This window comes from Pelobates fuscus, chromosome 4 (assembly GCF_036172605.1).
Source record: "Pelobates fuscus isolate aPelFus1 chromosome 4, aPelFus1.pri, whole genome shotgun sequence".
Lineage (NCBI taxonomy): Eukaryota > Metazoa > Chordata > Amphibia > Anura > Pelobatidae > Pelobates > Pelobates fuscus.
The window spans coordinates 31,186,727-31,206,914 of NC_086320.1; the positions used below are offsets into that span (position 1 = coordinate 31,186,727).

The following is a 20,188-nucleotide window of genomic DNA, read 5'->3' on the forward strand; positions in this document are numbered from 1 at the left end:
CTAAAAAAAAAAGGAAACTTATAAACACAAAATAAAGGGGAGCTCATAAGCTCTAAGTAAGGAATGAGGTAGTAGGGGGTTAAGGATCAATGGAGGCTGCTTGTTAAAGGAATGATAAGATAGAGACAATTATGAATCCTAATCGTGTATGGGTTACAAGGTAGTTGTGGTGAGTAACAAATATACTCACAGAGAATTTAAACAATATAATACCTCTAGGATAGTACAGCAAGGAGATATATACAATATAGCAATTAAATCAAATAAGCTAAGGATAGCAGAGGGATAATGTCTCTGAAAAACATTATATAGCTGAGTCTTCATTAAACTTGCTAAAATTCTATAACAAAAAAATTGCGAAAGGATACGGTCTCTTTGTAGTTGAGCCCTCATTAAACTTGCAAAACGGTCGCTTCTACTTAGTAGAAGAATCAAGAGATATATCCCTTCGAAGGCTACTACAAACCATAGACCAACATGAAAAATGGCATATACTTATACAATTAGGACATGGCCATCTGGCTCCTGACATTGACAATGCCCAATGTAATATACATGTAATAATACAAATATCAGAACTTTGTATGTTCTACTGTTCAACTTATTTAAGGTAGATGGGTCTTAAGCTCTAAGGTTGGAAATCCATTATAGGATTTATGCTACAATCACCTAGCTCTCATCCTTCGTGGCATGGAGTAAAAATATAAAAGGACAGAAACTACAAAGATTCAGCACTGCTGTTTACCTGTGCACCTGTCAGTGAAGAAAGAGACTCGTGCCAGGAATTGACCATGAGATTGGCATTATATCGGCTTTCCCTTCTGGCGTTACACTAACAATACATTATGTGGTTACACGCAAATCGACAGCTTTCCTTTATAAACTAGAAGGGGCGGTCAATAAGACAATAAACCATTGTTATACAGAGATGAGAAAAACTCACTTGCAATGCGATTGCTACTCGAATAAGGTCAATGACGACTTCTTCATTTGCCAATTCAATGGTTGCCAGTGCAAGGGTCGTATAAAGAAGCTCGTAATTCTTCTGCACATTATCGTCTTCCTTGCAGCCCAGGTATATATGTCTGTATATCTGCTGTCCGTGCTGAAAATAAGCAGATGATACAAACGTATGCTGAATATTAAAGACATATTGTGGTCAGAAGATATTTGATATATATTACTTCTCTAGTAGCAATAACATAGCTGGTTACTAAACTACCAAAGTGCCTACATGAATTTGAGAGTTGGTGTGGCTATTGGCATTAGGTTTGGATAGACTTATATAACTAATTATATAGTTTAGTAAAACACTGAACATCACCTAAAATTTCCGGTAACCTTTTGTAATGTGGTTCCCTGTGTTTTAAATGCATAATAAAGATTAAGCAATCGACAGAACAATCCAGTTCAGTCCTGGCACAACTGGGGCACATACTCCATTAGAGAAGGAGAAACACATTGTTTGTGTTGCTCTGCCTCAAACTGCTATGCTCACTAATGTCAATCTATTGTCTCTACCTAGTGGAAGATATTGCATGGAAGTGACAGGTGACTAACTGGCAAAAAAGGCGTGTTATTGTGTTTTTTTTAAATTGCAGAAGGGCAGGTATTATAATCACGGGGAGCTAAAATGGAGTCACTCAATTCCAGGATAGTGGTAAATAGATTAAGCCATCTCAAATTGTCCAGCAGAGGCTGTTTGACCAATTTTTATTTTTCTACTTTTTTGAGTGATTAACCTCTATGTACTGGTATTGCAAAACCACCAGTCTTTACTTGGTGTAACCGCGGTGGTCATCTTTGCGTTATAGCGCATAACACATTTTGGTTATAGAGATTTTAACGGAAACTTCAATATCTCAGCTCAGGATGGTCCTAGCTTCTTGGACCTTAAATTAAACTTTAAAGCAAATTACACGTAGCATGAACATATAGAAAGATTTAGCACATTCTTGTTCCTTATACTTAAAACTTAAGTACTAATATAATACTCAAGATCGCTGAATAGGCCACAGCTACACTCATGAAGCAGGCAACTGCCCAGAGCACCTGCATTGCAAAGACTTCTCAATTGAGCTGCACTGAGAAATCTGTGATTGGACATCCCCATCAAAAGTCCAAGGCGGGGAAGAAGGGGAGAGCTCTCAAAGGCTGAATACTGAAGATTCGTGATTATACACTGCTCAAAAAAATAAAGTGAATACTTAAACAACACAATGTAACTCCAAGTCAATCACACTTCTGTGAAATCAAACTGTCCACTTAGGAAGCAACACTGAGTGACAATCAATTTCACATGCTGTTGTGCAAATGGGATAGAAAACTGGTGGAATTATAGGCAATTAGCAAGACACACCCAATAAAGGGGTGGTTCTGCAGGTGGTTCGTAAGCTTCCTGGCTGATGTTTTGGTCACTTTTGAATGCTGGTGGTGCTTTCACTCTAGTGGTAGCATGAGACAGAGTCTACAACCCACACAAGTGGCTCAAGTAGTGCAGCTCATCCAGGATGGCACATCAATGCGAGCTGTGGCAAGAAGGTTTGCTGTGTCTGTCAGCGTAGTGTCCAGAGCATGGAGGCGCTACCAGGAGACAGGCCAGTACATCAGGAGACGTGGAGGAGGCCGTAGGAGGGCAACAACCCAGCAGCAGCTACATCCGCCTTTGTGCAAGGAGGAACAGGAGGAGCACTGCCAGAGCCCTGCAAAATGACCTCCAGCAGGCCACAAATGTGCATGTGTCTGCTCAAACGGTCAGAAACAGACTCCATGAGGGTGGTATGAGGGCCCGACGTCCACAGGTGGGGGTTGTGCTTACAGCCCAACACCGTGCAGGACGTTTGGCATTTGCCAGAGAACACTAAGATTGTCAAATTCACAACTGGCGCCCTGTGCTCTTCACAGATGAAAGCAGGTTCACACTGAGCCCATGTGACAGACGTGACAGAGTCTGGAGACGCTGTGGAGAACGTTCTGCTGCCTGCAACATCTTCCAGCATGACCGGTTTGGCAGTGTGTCAGTAATGGTGTGGGGTGGCATTTCTTTGGGGGGCCGCATAGCCCTCCATGTTCTCGCCGGAGGTAGCCTGACTGCCATTAGGTTCCGAGATGAGATCCTCCGACCCCTTGTGAGACCATATGCTGGTGCGGTTGGCCCTGGGTTCCTCCTAATGCAAGACAATGCTAGACCTCATGTGGCTGGAGTGTGTCAGCAGTTCCTGCAAGACAAAGGCATTGATGCTATGGACTGGCCCGCCCGTTCCCCAGACCTGAATCCAATTGAGCACATCTGGGACATCATGTCTCGCTCCATCCACCAACGTCATGTTGTACCACAGACTGTCCAGGAGTTGGCAGATGCTTTAGTCCAGGTCTGGGAGGAGATCCCTCAGGAGACCACCCGCCACCTCATCAGGAGCATGCACAGGCGTTGTAGGGAGGTCATACAGGCACGTGGAGGCCACACACACTACTGAGCCTCATTTTGACTTGTTTTAAGGACATAACATCAAAGTTGGATCAGCCTGTAGTGTGTTTTTCCACTTTAATTTTGAGTGTGACTCCAAATCCAGACCTCCATGGGTTGAAAAATTTGATTTCCATTTTTTAATTTTTGTGTGATTTTGTTGTCAGCACATTCAACTATGTAAAGAACAAAGTATTTCAGAAAAATATTTAATTAATTCAGGTCTATGATGTGTTATTTTTGTGTTCCCTTTATTTTTTTGAGCAGTGTATTATACTATTGCCATCACTTTAAAGATCTAAATGAAATGCATGTGAAATTGACTTCTCTTGTATTGTGCAATGCGTAAAGTAATGCTCTTTGTACAGGGCCCCCTTGTCATGTGTTTGTGACAGATAGCCTTTAGTAGTTTTGTAGAATGGATGATGGTATTTAGACACAGTGATCTGATTCATTTATTATCAGCTTGATCCATGACACACATTGTTCCTAACAAGACTGATTTGAGGTTAAAGCTTTTCATCATGCACTAAATTGCCGTCAGATGTGTAATCATTTATAAAGTGGCAGATTCACCACTTGCATTCCTTTTTCTCTACATAAAATTAAAATTAAGTTATTGCCATAACCATTGAGAGCGTCATTGGGAAGTCTGTGATTGGACAGCCACAGAAAGTCTGGGCAGGGTTATTGGGGGAGAGACAAGAGATCTGCACCTTTTGCAAGCTTTTTTCATATATACCTACACCCATATAGGATCACTATAGGGCCAGGAACACAAACATGTATTCCTGACCCTATAGTGTTAAAACCACCATCTAGCCCCCCTGGGATCCTCATGCCTCCATAAATATAGTAAAAATCTTACTGTATTCCAGCCTGAAGCTGTAAATCTGCATGCTGTTAGACTCAGAAAAACAAGCAGTCTGCTGACATCATCAGAAGTGGTAGCCTGATCCAATCACAATGCTTCCCCATAGGATTGGCTGAGACTGACAAAGAGGCAGATTCGGGGCAGAGCCAGCATGATTCAAACACAGCCCTGGCCAATCAGCATCTCCTCATAAAGCTGAATTGAATCAATGAATCTCTATGAGGAAAGTTCAGTGTCTGCATGCAGAGGGAGGAGATACTGAATGTTTGGATGCATTTTAGGCAGCCATGACACAGGAAGGATCTCTAACAGCCATCTGAGGAGTGGCCAGTGACGTTATCACTAGGCTGTAATGTAAACTGCATTTTCTCTGAAAAGACAGTGTTTACAAAAAAAAGCCTGAAGGTAATGATTCTACTCACCAGAACAAATTCAATTAGCTGTAGTTGTTCTGGTGACTATAGTGTCCCTTTAAATACATGCACATTTTCAATGGTGGTATATCTAATAGACAGTAAATATTATTGGTATTTTTTTTATCACCATTTACTGGCCATTTTATGAGGAAATATATTATTTTCAAAAAAATTAAGTGACCGCATGGATGGTTGCCAGTCACTAAGCAGAAGTAAAATATTAAATATAGTTTGTCCTCTAGAAAATGTGTCTTGAAAACACAGACATTTTGCATTTACAGCAACGCTAACCACCTCGAGTGACATTAATGTGTAGATGATGTACTCAGCATTCAATGTGGTTTTCCTCCTGTGGAGATCAGCACTATGACAAGTTTTGCATTAAGATAGTTGGAACGGATAATCAAATGACATTTGGACCTAAGTAGCAACCACAGATGACTTCCAAACTGTCAGTGAAAGACAAGCAGAATGCAGAAAACTTTTATCTGCAGCTACCAGAATCCAGATCTTTTTCTTCTTAATTGTGCTAGCAATGTTGTCCATTATATACATGTTTTCTGAACTTATTTAATTTAGAAATCTGGTTCCAAACAATGGAATGCATTAGAACACTGGATTCATGGAGCACCAACATGGAATTATTACCCAGCTTTTTTATCATATTGAAAATTCTTGAAGAATGTTTAAAAAAATATATATATCATTATCAAATGTGCCAAATGTGTCTCTACATTTTCAGATGCTCTGGCCCCCGAGTCGGCCACAGACAGCAGCCTTATATGCACTGATGGGAGGAGGGATTTGCTTTTCAGTGAGGTCATCAAGAGAGATAAAAACCATCTAATATTTTAAACCAATTGGCTATGGCCATTCTAATTTATAAAGCAGCATACTTATATATGCTAGTATACATTAAAAATTAATGTGACGTTTTCATGATAATTCCCCGTTAAGTGATTATGACATGCCAGTGTCTCGGCATCCTAATAGACATACTGCTAAGAAATACAGGGAATGACTGGTTTATACTATAAATAAATATATATATAACTCTGGCAGAAAAATAAACCAAAGGCCCCTGGTGAACAGGCAGCAGCATCATCAGATTATCATACTTCATTTATTTTCAATATCTGGATGGCGAAGTGAACATTCTGTTGGACATAGTGATTAAGTCTTGGGAAGAGACTCTAAAGGCTTATTAGGATTAACAGAGATTAACGGAGAAGCTTTTAATTGGACTGTTATTTTTATTTCGTTGCTGCTTTCAGATATCAACAGCTAAATATGGCGTGTGTCCTCACTGTGCAAATTTACAAATCCACAAAACTGCATTAACTAACACATCCGAATGGCCATTAACTCTGGACCAACAAAACAGGCATAATGAAATGGGAAAAAAATGCACTATCCTCCGCTATAAAGAGAAATAGTAGTATAGGTTATAATGTCTGATGAGCAGCCAATATTGGCTTTTTATGCCTAGCTGAAGGTGACTTTGTCATACACACTTTTTGTAGAAGACAGGTTTATTTTAAATGTAAAAGCAATTGTGTTGGCATACAAACTACTAAGCCAACAAGTCGTAGAAAGGCTGATGTTCTTTATATATATATATATATATATATATGTATGTTTGTATTCTATCACCAACAACACAGACAATGCCTTGCTCATTTCCTATCACTTGATGATTATAAACATGTTGTTAATAGTTGCCGATAATGACTAGTTACATTACAGCGATCTTAAGTTTTAGGGCAACACTATGAGCATTACTGATTTGGAAATATTCACAGAATTCAACAGACAAAAGGACTTGATAAATCACTGACAACACTTTTTTTTTTAACAAATACTTAAAACTCATCCAACTTACACCTTGCCATATTTCAAGACTATAACTCATACAAGCACTTGCTGTTTGATTAAAGCAAATGAAAAAGCAGTGTTACACAAAGCGAAATTGATGACACAATAATTATACAGGTCAACTATATCAAAATGTCTGCTTTGAACGAGCTTAAAGGGTTACTCCAACCAAAAAAAAAACTGCTTTAAATTAATAAAACACTGTTTTTAGTTATAGTAACCATTACGGTGCTGGTGTGTGTGTCCCCAAATTAAAAATAAAATAAAACAAAAACAAAAGCTAAAACTTTGCTGGTAACCAGATACTCCTCTCGTGACGTTTCTCCTCTGGGAGGGACATGACGGAGGAAGGACAGAGTAAGGACTTGGATGCCACAGAGGGAAGTTGGCGTGCCGCTATTGAGGAGACGCCAAGTATGCACAGAATTGACATTAATCATCACATAACTATTCTTCCGGGCTGGTTAATGACACCCTAATGAGTTGTGACTACAGGATCTTGTTGACAAAACTATTGAAAGCTTATTTGGTTATAACTAGCCTTGTAACTAGATGGTACTAATTGGCTTGCTAGCATCATGTGCACAGTGACAATGTATTCCTTGCACAAAACAAGCCAAGAAATCCAGTGTTTGGAGACTATTACGCATAGCAAGTTACATTATTACACTGGCTTTACCTATTAATAGCTAATGTGGAATATGTTTAATATAGCATGCTAGGCTACAGAGCTCCTAGTTACTAAAAATATAAATATGCACATTAATGCACAGACATGAAACTAAAACGGTTTTGAATTACCTGACTTTTCACATAAACATGAGGAATTTAAACGAAATATTTCTTTTTCAATACAGATGCATCATTTCCATATTTACTGTTGTTATAGAAAGGCTGGAAGATTTCTTTATTTGAATAAGAGAACGTGTGATCACTGCTGCATTAGGAAGTTTGTAGAGGTATGAACGCCAGTATAATTTGTTGCTCTGCAGAATGATACTTAATAAAAACCTTTAGGGATCATGACGTATATACCAAAGGAATTGTGACGCTTGGTGCGCTGGTCCTATTTTGTTAAATTGAGCTTTGTATGTTGATAATGGAGATAAGGGGGAGTCCCCCAAAATACAAGAAATCAGAGCTCAGATGAATTATTAAGGAGTGATGGAGAAATAAATATGTTATAGGGATAGTAATATTCCTAAATAAAACCTGATTTGGGATATTTGGTCTGCATACTATAAGAGTTGTTAACTATTTATACGCATCATATATTACCCCGTCTTTGGAGGTTAGTACCTCTATTTTTATTTCCTCTATTTCATGATGTTATCTCGGATATTTCTTTAATAACATTCCTCTTTTTATTGCTCGGATTTGGCTGATTGGACTTTTTCCTACCTTCCACAGGTGTCTCCGTTTTGTGTGTGTAATTGTGATTTTATAACAAGACACGGAGGCTCATATTGCATATCCCTTTCTTTACTGTTGACAAATAGCAGCAAAGGAAACATACAGAATGAAAAAAGAATGAACATGTGATAACATAGGCCCCTCCCCCTCAGGTCCCAGTATAACAGGCAGCACTTCCCTTCCATTTCCCTCTTTCTTTGCTGCTCTGACACAAAGATAAGTACATGCCATATTTTCTCTTATATACTGTTCATTGATAATTTAATTGATTTTTATTTAATTTGTATTTATTTAGTCTTTTATTTCTAAGGTTAGTAATTGTGTCGTTATACACTAGCCTCAGGGCCCAGACCTCCCCTGCTTATGTAATCTTGTCTGTTTCTTCTGCTCGAGCGCCTCTCTGCGCACTTCTTCTTGTTTCATAATTCCTCCGCGTAGCTTGCGGGTGCCGCGAATCCCGCGAGATTCCCGGCGGCCATTTTCTGTCATTCTGTCCCTACCTCTTAGTGTGTCGCTGGTCTGGGCCCTGGTGAGAGCGTTTTTTCCTTTGCTTAGTTGTTTGGGTGACTAACCCATACGTCCTTGATCATGCCTAAACCCAGACTATCTACTGGGTCCGTTCACTCTGGGGAGTCGGATTCCCCAGTAATCAGAACTGAGGCCCCTGTCACCTCAGATATTTCGCCTTCTATGGCGGATGGGACTACCCAACCCGGTGGACCACAGTTTCTGGCGCTACAGCGCTCAGTGACAGACGCCATTATGGCTGCTATGGGGTCTATGTCCTCCACCACTCCCACACCATTTCACAAGCCCTCTTGCCCCGTCCTTCAGACGAGCAACTCTCGGGCACCTTGACACCCCAGGGAGAGGTATCTAAAGGGGACTTCAAAAAGGCTGCCCGTAAGTCTAAACACTCCTCTGCCTCCAGAAACACCATGACTGGCGTACCTTCGGTCGCCCCAGAAAGCGTGTCCCATCCACGCAAAAGAGCCTTTCCGCGCCAGGCAGAACGGGCGCGGCTTTGGAAATGTGCTAGAGCACAGATTGAGAGCGACACCGACTCAGAAATCGGGTCAAATGAGGAGGCTATGAACGAGTCAGATTCCGACTCTGATGCGGATTCCGCCGATGGCGCTCTCGACCTCCTTTCCTCTGCTCAGGCAGAGATGCCCGGAGGCGAGACAGGGACCAGGAACCCCGCGGCTGCGGGGCCATCCCTCGTGGATCCTTCGGGGGTCCCACTCTTCGACCCGGATGACCTTCATCATCCGAGGTCGGCGGAGTGGCTCCCAGCCGACCACGTTGCCACATATCTGGAAAATTGGGTCAGAAAACCCTTAAGCAAGGCGGCCCGCAACAAATTGAGGGCGGAGTGTCCTAGGCCTCTGGTGCCCAACAAGGTGTGTGACAGCCCAGAGGTTGATCCAAAAATGACCCAGTTCCTCACTAAACTGGGCTGGAACCCCCGTAAAGGACTAGAGTCCGCTTTGAAGTCCTGCCAGGACAAGCACCTGGACATATTCGGGCCTTTGGCCAAATTATTTGATTTGGCGGAAGACGCCAGAGCGGAGAACCGCATGGTCGACCCTGAAGACCTTAGAGGTTGGGTCCAGAGAGCAATTTGTATTGCTGGGAGCGTAAATACCTCCCTGTCTATTGAAAGGCGTAAAGCCATATTGTTCAAAATTGAGCCAAAACTAGCCAACCTCGCCCTTACGGAGGCGGGCAAAGACGCCCAAGGACTCCTCTTCGGAGACTCCTTCATCAAAGACTTGGGGCGTTTTGTGGGGGCATTCACGGCTCTAGACAAGGCCCAGGCCTCCATGAGGCGAGTATTCCAGGGGCGGGTCTCTACCAGGGCCGGCAGAAGCAGGAGCCGTCTGTCCGGCCGCAACTATCCCCAATCCCGTGGCACGGGAAGAGGCTCCTTTCAACAATATCACCAATACCAGGAGACCTCCCGCCCCATGTTTTTTCCATCCCGTGGACGTCAATGGCGATCCAGAGGCCTTCGGAGTAACCCAAACTCCAGACGACCATACGGTGAGTTGCCTTCTACCACACATTTCTTCTCCGGGTTACATAGGGGGCAGACTCCAACATTTTTTCCCAGCCTGGTCACAAATCACTTCAGATCCCTGGGTACTGGCCACTATTCAGGGCTTCCATATAGAACTCACCTGCCGCCCTACACACATTCCCCCTCCTCGACCGATCCGCTTTTCCATCCAGGATCGCGGTCGGATCGACGAAGAACTTTCATCCCTCCAGTTCAAAGGGGCTATCGAACTAGCACCCCCCAGCCCTGCGGGCGTAATAAGCAATATCTTCCTAGTGGAAAAGAAAGGCGGCCAATCGAGGCCAGTCATAAATTTGCGCCCCCTCAATGCCGTAGTCAGGTACCGCCATTTCAAGATGGAGGGTATTCACCTGCTAAGGGATCTCCTCCTCCACGGAGACTGGCTAGCGAAACTAGACCTAAAAGACGCGTACCTGACAGTGCCAATAGCAGAGGCCTCTCGGGACCTCCTACGCTTTTACTGGCGACACGAAACATGGCGATTCACCTGTCTGCCCTTTGGCCTATCCTCAGCCCCGTGGTGTTTCACAAAACTTCTACGGCCCGTTATGGCCTGGCTACGCAGTCGAGGAGTTCGGCTAATCGTCTACCTAGACGATATTCTACTCATGGCTCAGGAGCGCTCCACCCTCCTCTCACATCTACGACTAGCCATAAACCTCCTGTCACGCTTAGGTTTCATAATCAACTGGGAGAAGTCATGCCTGACCCCCGCCACCCGCTTGGAATTCCTAGGTTTCCAAGTGGATTCGGGGGCAGCGACGCTGAGTCTCCCGATATCCAAGATTCGTTCCATCCGCAAAGAATTGCGCAGGGCCCTTATCCGACCCCAGCTCACCTTACGCCAATTGGCACGCCTCATAGGCCTACTGGCCTCTTCTATCCAGGCCGTGTTCCCAGGCCCACTCCACTACCGAGCGCTACAGCGCCTAAAGATCGCTCACCTAAGAGCCGGGGCATCCTACGCAGACCTAGTCTCCCTGGACAACGAGACGAAAGACGAGTTGCGATGGTGGATTCTCAACCTGTCTGCGTGGAATGGCAAAGCCATCTTCGGCTTAACGCCGGAATTCACGATCGACTCGGATGCGAGTCTACACGGTTGGGGAGCCCACTGCGAGGGCATCTCAACTGGGGGCCGGTGGTCGGAGTCCGAAGCCCGACTACATATCAATGCCCTGGAGCTTCTGGCAGGCTCCTTCGCCATCCGCAGCTTCGCCAAGGACCGTGCCCTATCATGTATTCGGCTCCGCATGGACAATGTTTCGGCGGTGAGATATGTCAACCACCTGGGTGGTACACAGTCGGCGGTCCTGGCCAGGTTGGCGAAAGATTTTTGGGAATTCTGCCTGGAACGGAACCTGATGGTCTACGCAGAGTACTTACCTGGCCTGCACAACGTCCAAGCGGACTGGGGTTCACGTTATCTTTCAGACACCAGCGACTGGAGATTAGCCAGGAAGGTGTTCTCCAACATATCATCTCTTTGGGGACCATTTACCATAGACCTTTTCGCCTCCCGGCTCAATACTCAACTCCCACGCTTCTTCAGCTGGAGGCCGGACCCAATGGCGGAGGCAGTGGATGCCTTCCTACAAGAGTGGAAGGGAGGCCTCCTCTATGCCTTTCCCCCATTTTCCATGATCCCTCGCTCACTCCTGCAGACCCGCAAACACCGGGCGGAGCTAGTCATGGTCACCCCATTCTGGGAGACGCAGTCTTGGTTTCCCCAAATGCTCGAGATGACGTTGGACTATCCTCGACTCCTGCCGGGTCGCCACGACCTGCTACAAGACCCGACGGGTCGCTATCACCCCCTCCGGCTGGAGGGCTCTCTCCCACTTCTGGCGTGGCGAATCTCCGGGGACCCTGGGAAATCCAAGGAGTTTCGGACGCAACTAGACTCTTATTGGCTGCAGCATGGGCTCCCGGCACTAGACGGGCATATGGGTCAGCTTGGCGAGCTTGGGCTAGCTGGTGCATGGCTCGGAACGAGGATCCCGTTTCGGCCCCTGTAACAACGATTCTGCAGTTCCTGACGTCTCTCTTCGAAGCCGGTAAGGCTTACAGGACCATTAACCTTTACCGTTCCGCTATCTCGGCGATTCACCAAGGCTTCGAGGGCCGCCCCGCGGGACAACACCCTCTAGTGTGCCGACTCGTCAAGGGCTCTAGATTTTCAAGGCCACCCAGGCCCCGCTACTCCACGACCTGGGATGTTTCAGTTGTATTGGCTTTCCTCTCATCCTGGCCCGCTAACGCAGGACTCTCCCTCAAACAGCTGTCGGCCAAATTGGTGTGCCTGCTCTGTTTCATCTCATGCAAGAGAGTCTCGGATGTCAGTGCACTGGACGTCGATGCCAAGTCATACACCCCGGACGGGGTAACTTTTAACATCAGCAGACGCACTAAGACTTCCATCAAGGCGGTATCCTACCCTAGTTTCCCTGCCTCTCCTTCGCTATGCCCAGTGACCTGCCTTCGTGAATACGAATCTCGCACCGAACCACACCGATCTACTGCCTCCCGTCAGTTGTTCTTATCTTTCCGCCCCCCTTTTCACCCAGTTTCCAGCACTACCTTATCACGCTGGGTGAAATGGCTGCTGGCCCAAGCGGGCATTGACACTACAGTGTTCGGCGCCCACTCAGTACGAGGGGCTTCGGCCTCTTCTATGATGTCTGCGGGCGCCCGCCTAGAAGACATTATGAGAACAGCTGATTGGTCTAGGGAATCTACCTTCCGAGAATTCTACTTTCGGCCGGCCCCACACACATTCGCTGTAATAATGGATCAGCTTTAAACTTGCAATATGAGCCTCCGTGTCTTGTTATAAAATTGCATGATTTTGCTATTACATGACGAAAAGTCATGATTTTATTAAAGACACGGAGGCGAGTATTGCCCCACCCTTTTTTGTTACTCTCACGCTGGTAAGTATATATCTCCCCACCCATATTACTCATACCACGATACACCACATGTTATAGTTTGGGACGGTAAGTGGGGCCGTCCTTATACTTGTTGTTTTCAATATTACTGGATATGTTAACATTGATTGTTTTGTGGGATTGTATATACAAGGGTCTTTGTTCTCACTGGTGTAACCTTGTAACTAGTTACAAGTATCGACTTTAACCTGTTGGCTCCTGTCCTTTATGTCTCCACAGCTTAATCTGGCAAGACGTCTAGCAAGGGTCCGGTTTATTGGTCTCCTCCCGCTGTCCTCCATCGGTCCTATGGATTCTACGGCCACACTTCCCAGTTTGTGATGTTATACCTCCTCGGTTTTTTCTGTTATTACCTTGGGACTTTATTCTCGCATTACTCTAGTTATGGACATTGTTCTTTGGTCGCATCTGCAGAAAGAGGGAAATGGAAGGGAAGTGCTGCCTGTTATACTGGGACCTGAGGGGGAGGGGCCTATGTTATCACATGTTCATTCTTTTTTCATTCTGTATGTTTCCTTTGCTGCTATTTGTCAACAGTAAAGAAAGGGATATGCAATACTCGCCTCCGTGTCTTTAATAAAATCATGACTTTTCGTCATGTAATAGCAAAATCATGCAATTTTATCTTTTATGTTAGTATACAAATTTTTATGAATGTTATTATATTTCTTCTTTTGTCATATTTGTCTTTTTCTGTTCCTACTACCATTAAATAATACACGTGAAATTATTTCAACACGGTAGTTATACAAGTGCTTACTATTATTTGGTGAATTAACTATGCACTTTATTGAGAAACCCACTTAAATATATGTGAAATTACTACATATCAATATATCTGTTTAAATTCAAATAAAAATGTAATATGGATTAAGAAAATAAAAAATGCAATAAATTGAGCTTTGTATGTAGCCGTATTGTGCTTGTGTTATTTATGAGTTCTGCAGTTGCTTTGTAACTTTTTATTTGTACGTATATGTCGGTTGTTATACTATATATGTTCTAGAGTAATTCATGGCATTGTGTATGATACATGTGAATGTGGGCTGCGTATGGGGGCTGCTTGTGGAATTGTGTGTGTGTGGATGATATGTCACATTGTGTGTTTGGTTCGTATGTGTGGGGCTGCTTGTGGTATTGTGTGTGTGGATGATATGTCACATTGTGTGTTTGGTGTGTATGTGTGGGGCTGCTTGTGGAATTGTGTGTGTGGATGATATGTCACATTGTGTGTTTGCTCCGTATGTGTGGGGCTGCTTGTGGAATTGTGTGTGTGGATGATATGTCACCTTGTGTGTTTGCTCCGTATGTGTGGGGATGATATGTCACATTGTGTGTTTGGTGTGTATGTGTGGGGCTGCTTGTGGTATTGCATGTGAGAGGCTGCTTGTGGGGTTGTGTGCTTGTATGTGACTTGTCAGTGGTGTTGTGTTTGTGGGGACTGTGTGTTTGTTGTGTGCTGTTTGAATTATTTGTGTAAGGGGAGGCTTCTTCTGCGACTCTGTGTATATCTAGCAATGCGGGTGTCTTTCCTGGGGTCCAGTGGGGACTTGGCTAGCAAGATACAGGTCAAGGTCATGAGCTGCGATAGCTTCTGTGGGTTGCTCTACTCCAGTGCGGATTCTCGTTCACAAGTGCTGGGAGGAAGTGATCTGGGATCACATCCTCTAAGTGATGCAATGTGTAAATTGAGTATTGTCCCTCACCACCTGCAATCACCACCTAGGTATCTGAAATTTCACTGGGACACCTGATAGGCCAGAGCCTGTTTTTCTCTGGGAGCCTTGAGTGCCATAGGTTGCTGACCCCTGGTCTATACTGATCTGCACCGCCAGCATAATCCGATAATAATCATCATTTATATAAAGATTACCACATTCCCTTTTGTATTTAACTCAGACAAGTGTGGTTCTTTATATTTTTTTTATAGGAACAGAGATTGTTTCCTAATTAAACAAAGGTATCGATTTAATATTTTTGGTAAGCTTTTCAAATGATTTAATGTTTTTAGATAAACCTTTTCAAAATATTTAAATATTAAAAATATATCATTTATAAAACAATATATCAATATATAAACAAAATCAAACTATTAAAATATTTTTCAAAATATTAAAACCATTCTAAAAGTTTAGCACAAAAAACACTGAATCATTTGAAAAGCGTATCCAAAAATATTAAATGGAGACCATAGTTAGACGAGGTATGACGGGTGAACACCATTTATAATAAAATTCACTATAGGTCATATTGCAATGCCAGAATTGTTACCCAGAAACACAATCTACTAGTGTTTTAAATGGCAATTATCTGTTCTACTGGTAATCAGCAAACTCTCCTAAACTATCAGTCATTTATAACCTATAAAGAATTTACAAGTGTATAATTTATGAAGCAGCCGTATAAATTAAATTTACTGCAGGGTCACCACTAATGAGCTAAATGTGTCTCCCTGAAAACAGATTAGCAAAGACCTGTCACCTCCACGATTTTCCTCTTATTAAGCTGATCTCCAGAAACTGCCCATGCACATTCTGTTGTGATTCTTAGGGACACTAAAGTCAAGTCAAGCGGTGGAAGGCAGAAAGCCCGAGAATTCAGAATAGCTTTTCCCAGGGTAATAATTCCATATATGACTGTGGCATTAGTTACTGGATCTTCTTTGACGAGAAAAGGTGAGAAATACATGTTACATCACTGGATTTTGGCTAAAAGGGCGGTATCTAGAAAAAAAAAATCCAGATCTATCTATTGATTAATCTATATTTTAGTGCTGCCATTTGTATCATCTGTGAAAAAAAGACTCATTTTAAAATTAGCTAAATACTTTGCAATATCACGTCAAAACACAACTGAAGCAGTTTTGGTGTATATATCATCAATTCTCTGCCATTTAAGAGTTAAATCACTTTGTGTGTGCAGCTCTAGCCACACCTCCCTGCATGTGACTTACACAGCCTTCCTTAACACTTCCTGCAAAGAGTCATCTAATGTTTACACTGCATTTATTGCACAGTCTGTTTAATTTAGAATGTCTTATCCCCTGCTCTGTTAATAGCTTGCTAAACCCTGCAAGAACCTCCTGTGTGTGATTCAAGTTACATTTCCAGAGAAGGAGATAAAAACTTTCAGTAAGTTAACATCTTAACATCTTTGTTTTCATGCATGCTATGTGAGTCACAGCCAGGGGAGGTGTGGCTAGCAATGCATAAACAGAAACAAAAGTGATTTGACTCCTTAATGGCAGATAATTGAGCATTGAGACTTTAGAGGCATGATCTATACACAAAACCTGCTTCATTATACTAGAGTTGTTTTGGTGACTATAGGATCCCTTTTATGCACTTTTATTATTGATCTTCGTCTGAAAACATCTTTGGTTCTAACAGATATCCAACACTCCCGTATACAGTTTCTAAACATACCTCATACATGCATATCCCGTAACGGTATAATGGGTATACAACGCAGACCCAGCTGCGAGCACACTGCCAGCCCATGCGTAGCATACACAATCTTATATGTTTTTTCTGATCCTACAAATATGCGTACTGTGGACAATAATGTTCCTATAAGAAAACAACCCATTTTTAGCTCTGTATGTTTTAAATAATAAATAAATAAATAAATGTACATGTACTGCACAACACAGCAGTTGTGGTTTGGATTAATTTGCATAATTTGGTGTATTGGTCATGTACCTGAAGTTGCATTACTCGCTTCTCTTCCATTTAGGATTTAAATCACAGCCACACCTCCCCACTTTCTTATCTCCTGCTATGTTAATTTAACTTTAATAACACATGGGTGGATACTGCAAGCTAGGAGGCAATTAACAGAGCATGAACATCTAAATTAAACACATTTCTAAATAAGAATAAACACTTCTAAATCAAACACACTGTGCAATGAGAGAAGTTTAACAATTAGACATATTTTCAGGCACTGTGCACAGAGGCTCTGTAAGGCAGGAGAAGTGTGTCTATGGCAATCACAAAGTGATTTAAAAAGTGATGTTGCATTTTAGGTGACCAGCCCCACCTTGATCGCGCTGACAAGGTGGTTTTACTCACCTCATTCTCATCAATCTTGATGATCTCAGCCAACCCAATGCTTTACCACAGAGACCATTGAGACCATTGCAGCATCTCCTCTTAGAGGTGAACTGAATCAATGCATCTCTATGGGGAACATTCTGCGTCTCCATGCAGAGGGTGGAGATGCTGAATGTAGGTGCAGCAGTAACATAGGAACCACTTCTATTAGCCGTCTAATTGACTGCCACAAGAGGTGTTACTAGGCACCAATGTAAACACTATATCTTCTCTGAAAAGGCAGCATTAACAGTAAAATGTCTTGAGGGACAGACTCTAGACACCAGAACCACCACATTAAGCTGACTATCGTGTCCCTTTAATTATTAAATGGCAATGAATTGTTGCAGTGAGACTGCATGGGCATGATTTATACACTAAAACCGCTTGATTAAGATCAAGTTGTTTTGGTGCTTAGTGCTTACCTTTAAACTACAGTGGGACCTCGGTTTACAAATTTAATGCGTTCTCCGGGACGTTTCGTATTGCGAAAAAATTCGCAAACCGAAACACGGTTTCCCATAGGAATGCATTGAAAACCAATTAATACGTTCCGGAGGTGAGAAAAAAGTCAAATAAAGTATTTTATCTGTTCAAAACTCTTTATAAAGTGCACTTTAAAGGCATAAATACTGTACAGGGACATGACTAATCAAGCAATTACATTTCAAACATCCAACTTTATGTTTTAAAACATCACACATCAACACACAGTAAAAGGCATGCAAACAACTAAGCTCAGCTCCCTACCTTTCCACTTCTTGAGATGCACCAAAAAGGCTCCAAAACCTGCTGCAAATGGCTCCAAAAGGCTCCACTACTTGCTGCAAATAGCTCCAAAAGGCTCCACAACTTGCTGCAAATGGCTCCAAAAGGCTCCACAACTTGCTGCAAATGGCTCCAAAACCTCTCCAACACCTCCACACTACACACTCACGTGCTACCCACACTTCAGTATGCAGGGGGCGGAGCTATAAACCGGGACACTTGTTTCGTATTGCGAAAAAAAATCGTAAACCGAGGCATTTTCTTTTACTTATTTTCATTCGTAAACCGAATTTTTCGTTTAACAAGGCGTTCGTTAACCGAGGTTCCACTGTACTTGCTTATCCCAATATCTTTAAAGGAACACTATATGGTCAGAAATACAAACAGCACCCCATGCCCCCCCCCCCCCCCCCACTCGCTCTCAAAAAGGGTTAGGATGTATCTTTTTTCAGGTGCTGCGCGGGCCTGCAGGTGCTGTTACCGCCTCCTTGGCTGAGATCATCAGAATTGATGGTCTCAGGCAATCCAATGCTTTCCCGTATGAATGGCAGATAACTGAGTAGTGAGATTTTAGATGCATGATCTATACACCAAAACTGCTTCATTAAGATAAAGTTGGTGACTATAGTGTCCCTTCAAGGTCCACTCCAAAGCATTACATTTTTGGCCTGACTTTATCTGCTGTCCAAAAATGCATCCTGTGTTTCACCTCACTAGCTGGTCTTACAAAATTTACTTTAGCAGATTTGCAATTGCGATTTTAAATTTCTTGGTGCCAAACAAAAAAAAAAAAAACACAAACTAAAAAAAAACAAAGAACTTTAGTAATGAGATAAGCAAAACAAATATTACCTTCTTCATAAAATTGACATCTTGTCTTGAAATCTTCTCTCTCTTTATTTTGAGATCTGCAACATCTGGAATTATTCTAATAAAGGAAAAATTAAGCAAATAATTATAACCATTATAACCAGAATATGAGCACTAGCAAAACGTTTTCAAATGTTTATAAAATAAATGTAACGTGGTTAAAAAGTAGATTTTACTGTTATACAGTAAACTGAATTAATGGTAACAATTTCTAGTATACATTAAAGGAACATGGCAAAACACCATAACCGTTACACACATTGTAGTGGTTATGGTGCCAGCAGTGCCTCACTGTTCCCTCAATTTGCTAATGGGTTGGAAACTTACACGGGGGTCCACCAGGCATCGCTCACGTCCTCCATTAAGAGGTGGAAGATTTTCTAGACCCAGGTTTTATCAGATGTCATAGAATTGTGTTTAATTGATTGACATGCTCATGCTGCCCATTAGCACTGTGTTGCCCGGTGCATCCAAAGACACACACTACACAGTAATTCACACCGGAGGAAACTAATTACAGAGATATCCTTGATACCATATTCACACTGCATTCATATTGCAGGGGTAATTGGTAAAACCCTGTTACATTTCTATTTTCTCTCAGCAGGATTGAAACTCAGATATTTTCCCCTCATCAGCATAAATGGATAGCACAAGCTTTTGGTATGGAAATACAGACACCAATAGTTATTATTTCAGAAAACAAGAAATAATGAATAAGAGAAACATAACAGAAAAGCAGATGGACTCACATAAAATGACGTGTAGGTAAAGGTGGGTAAATAGGAAAATACTGACAGTGAGATAAATCAAGTGACTCAGAACATAATAATATCGCAAGCATATCAACACAAAAAGACAGAACAGCATGAGGGACATATACACACAAAGCTTTGCAAACGCACAGCACTCTTGGATTTTCTTTTAATTAAAACGTATCTTTTATTGTCAGTTTCAAAATATCTAAATAGTGCAAAATAGTGTCAATATACCCTCTAATCACCAATAGTGTTAGTTAGGGTTAAAAACACTTAGCTTCTATGTACAGCTTCCCGAGGTCCCTTCCCTGTTGGTGAGATATGATACCGAATATATAGGATACAGCTAAATATCTAAAATACAAAACAACAAAAAAATTGTGCAACACTGTGTAGGTGGATCCACAAAGCCCCAACTAATTATGGAAGCGCCTTTGAATAATTTTTCTTTAAAAAGGAGACCGAAGGAGGATGGAGCCTGACTACCAAGAGGAGCAGACATGTGGTGCCTGAGCTCCCAAATCCTGAGCCAATTTTGGGGCATATACCCCAATCCGAAGCTGAAAAACCTACTCACAGACGCTAAATTAGGACTGCGGATCTGTACAGTCCGATACCTC

General features: G+C 42.5%; 1 protein-coding gene across 2 annotated transcripts in view; it reads right to left on the minus strand.

The window, feature by feature from the left end:
* Positions 1-20,188, minus strand: part of EFR3A (EFR3 homolog A) — a 151,976-nt gene that overhangs the window by 27,544 nt on the left and 104,244 nt on the right. For both annotated transcript variants that reach the window (XM_063451046.1, XM_063451045.1), the window contains exons 15-16: positions 18,793-18,868; positions 944-1,105 (exon numbers count right to left, since the gene is read on the minus strand). In XM_063451046.1, coding sequence (XP_063307116.1) covers positions 944-1,105; positions 18,793-18,868 — 238 coding nt within the window. The remainder of the gene's footprint in view (positions 1-943; positions 1,106-18,792; positions 18,869-20,188) is intronic.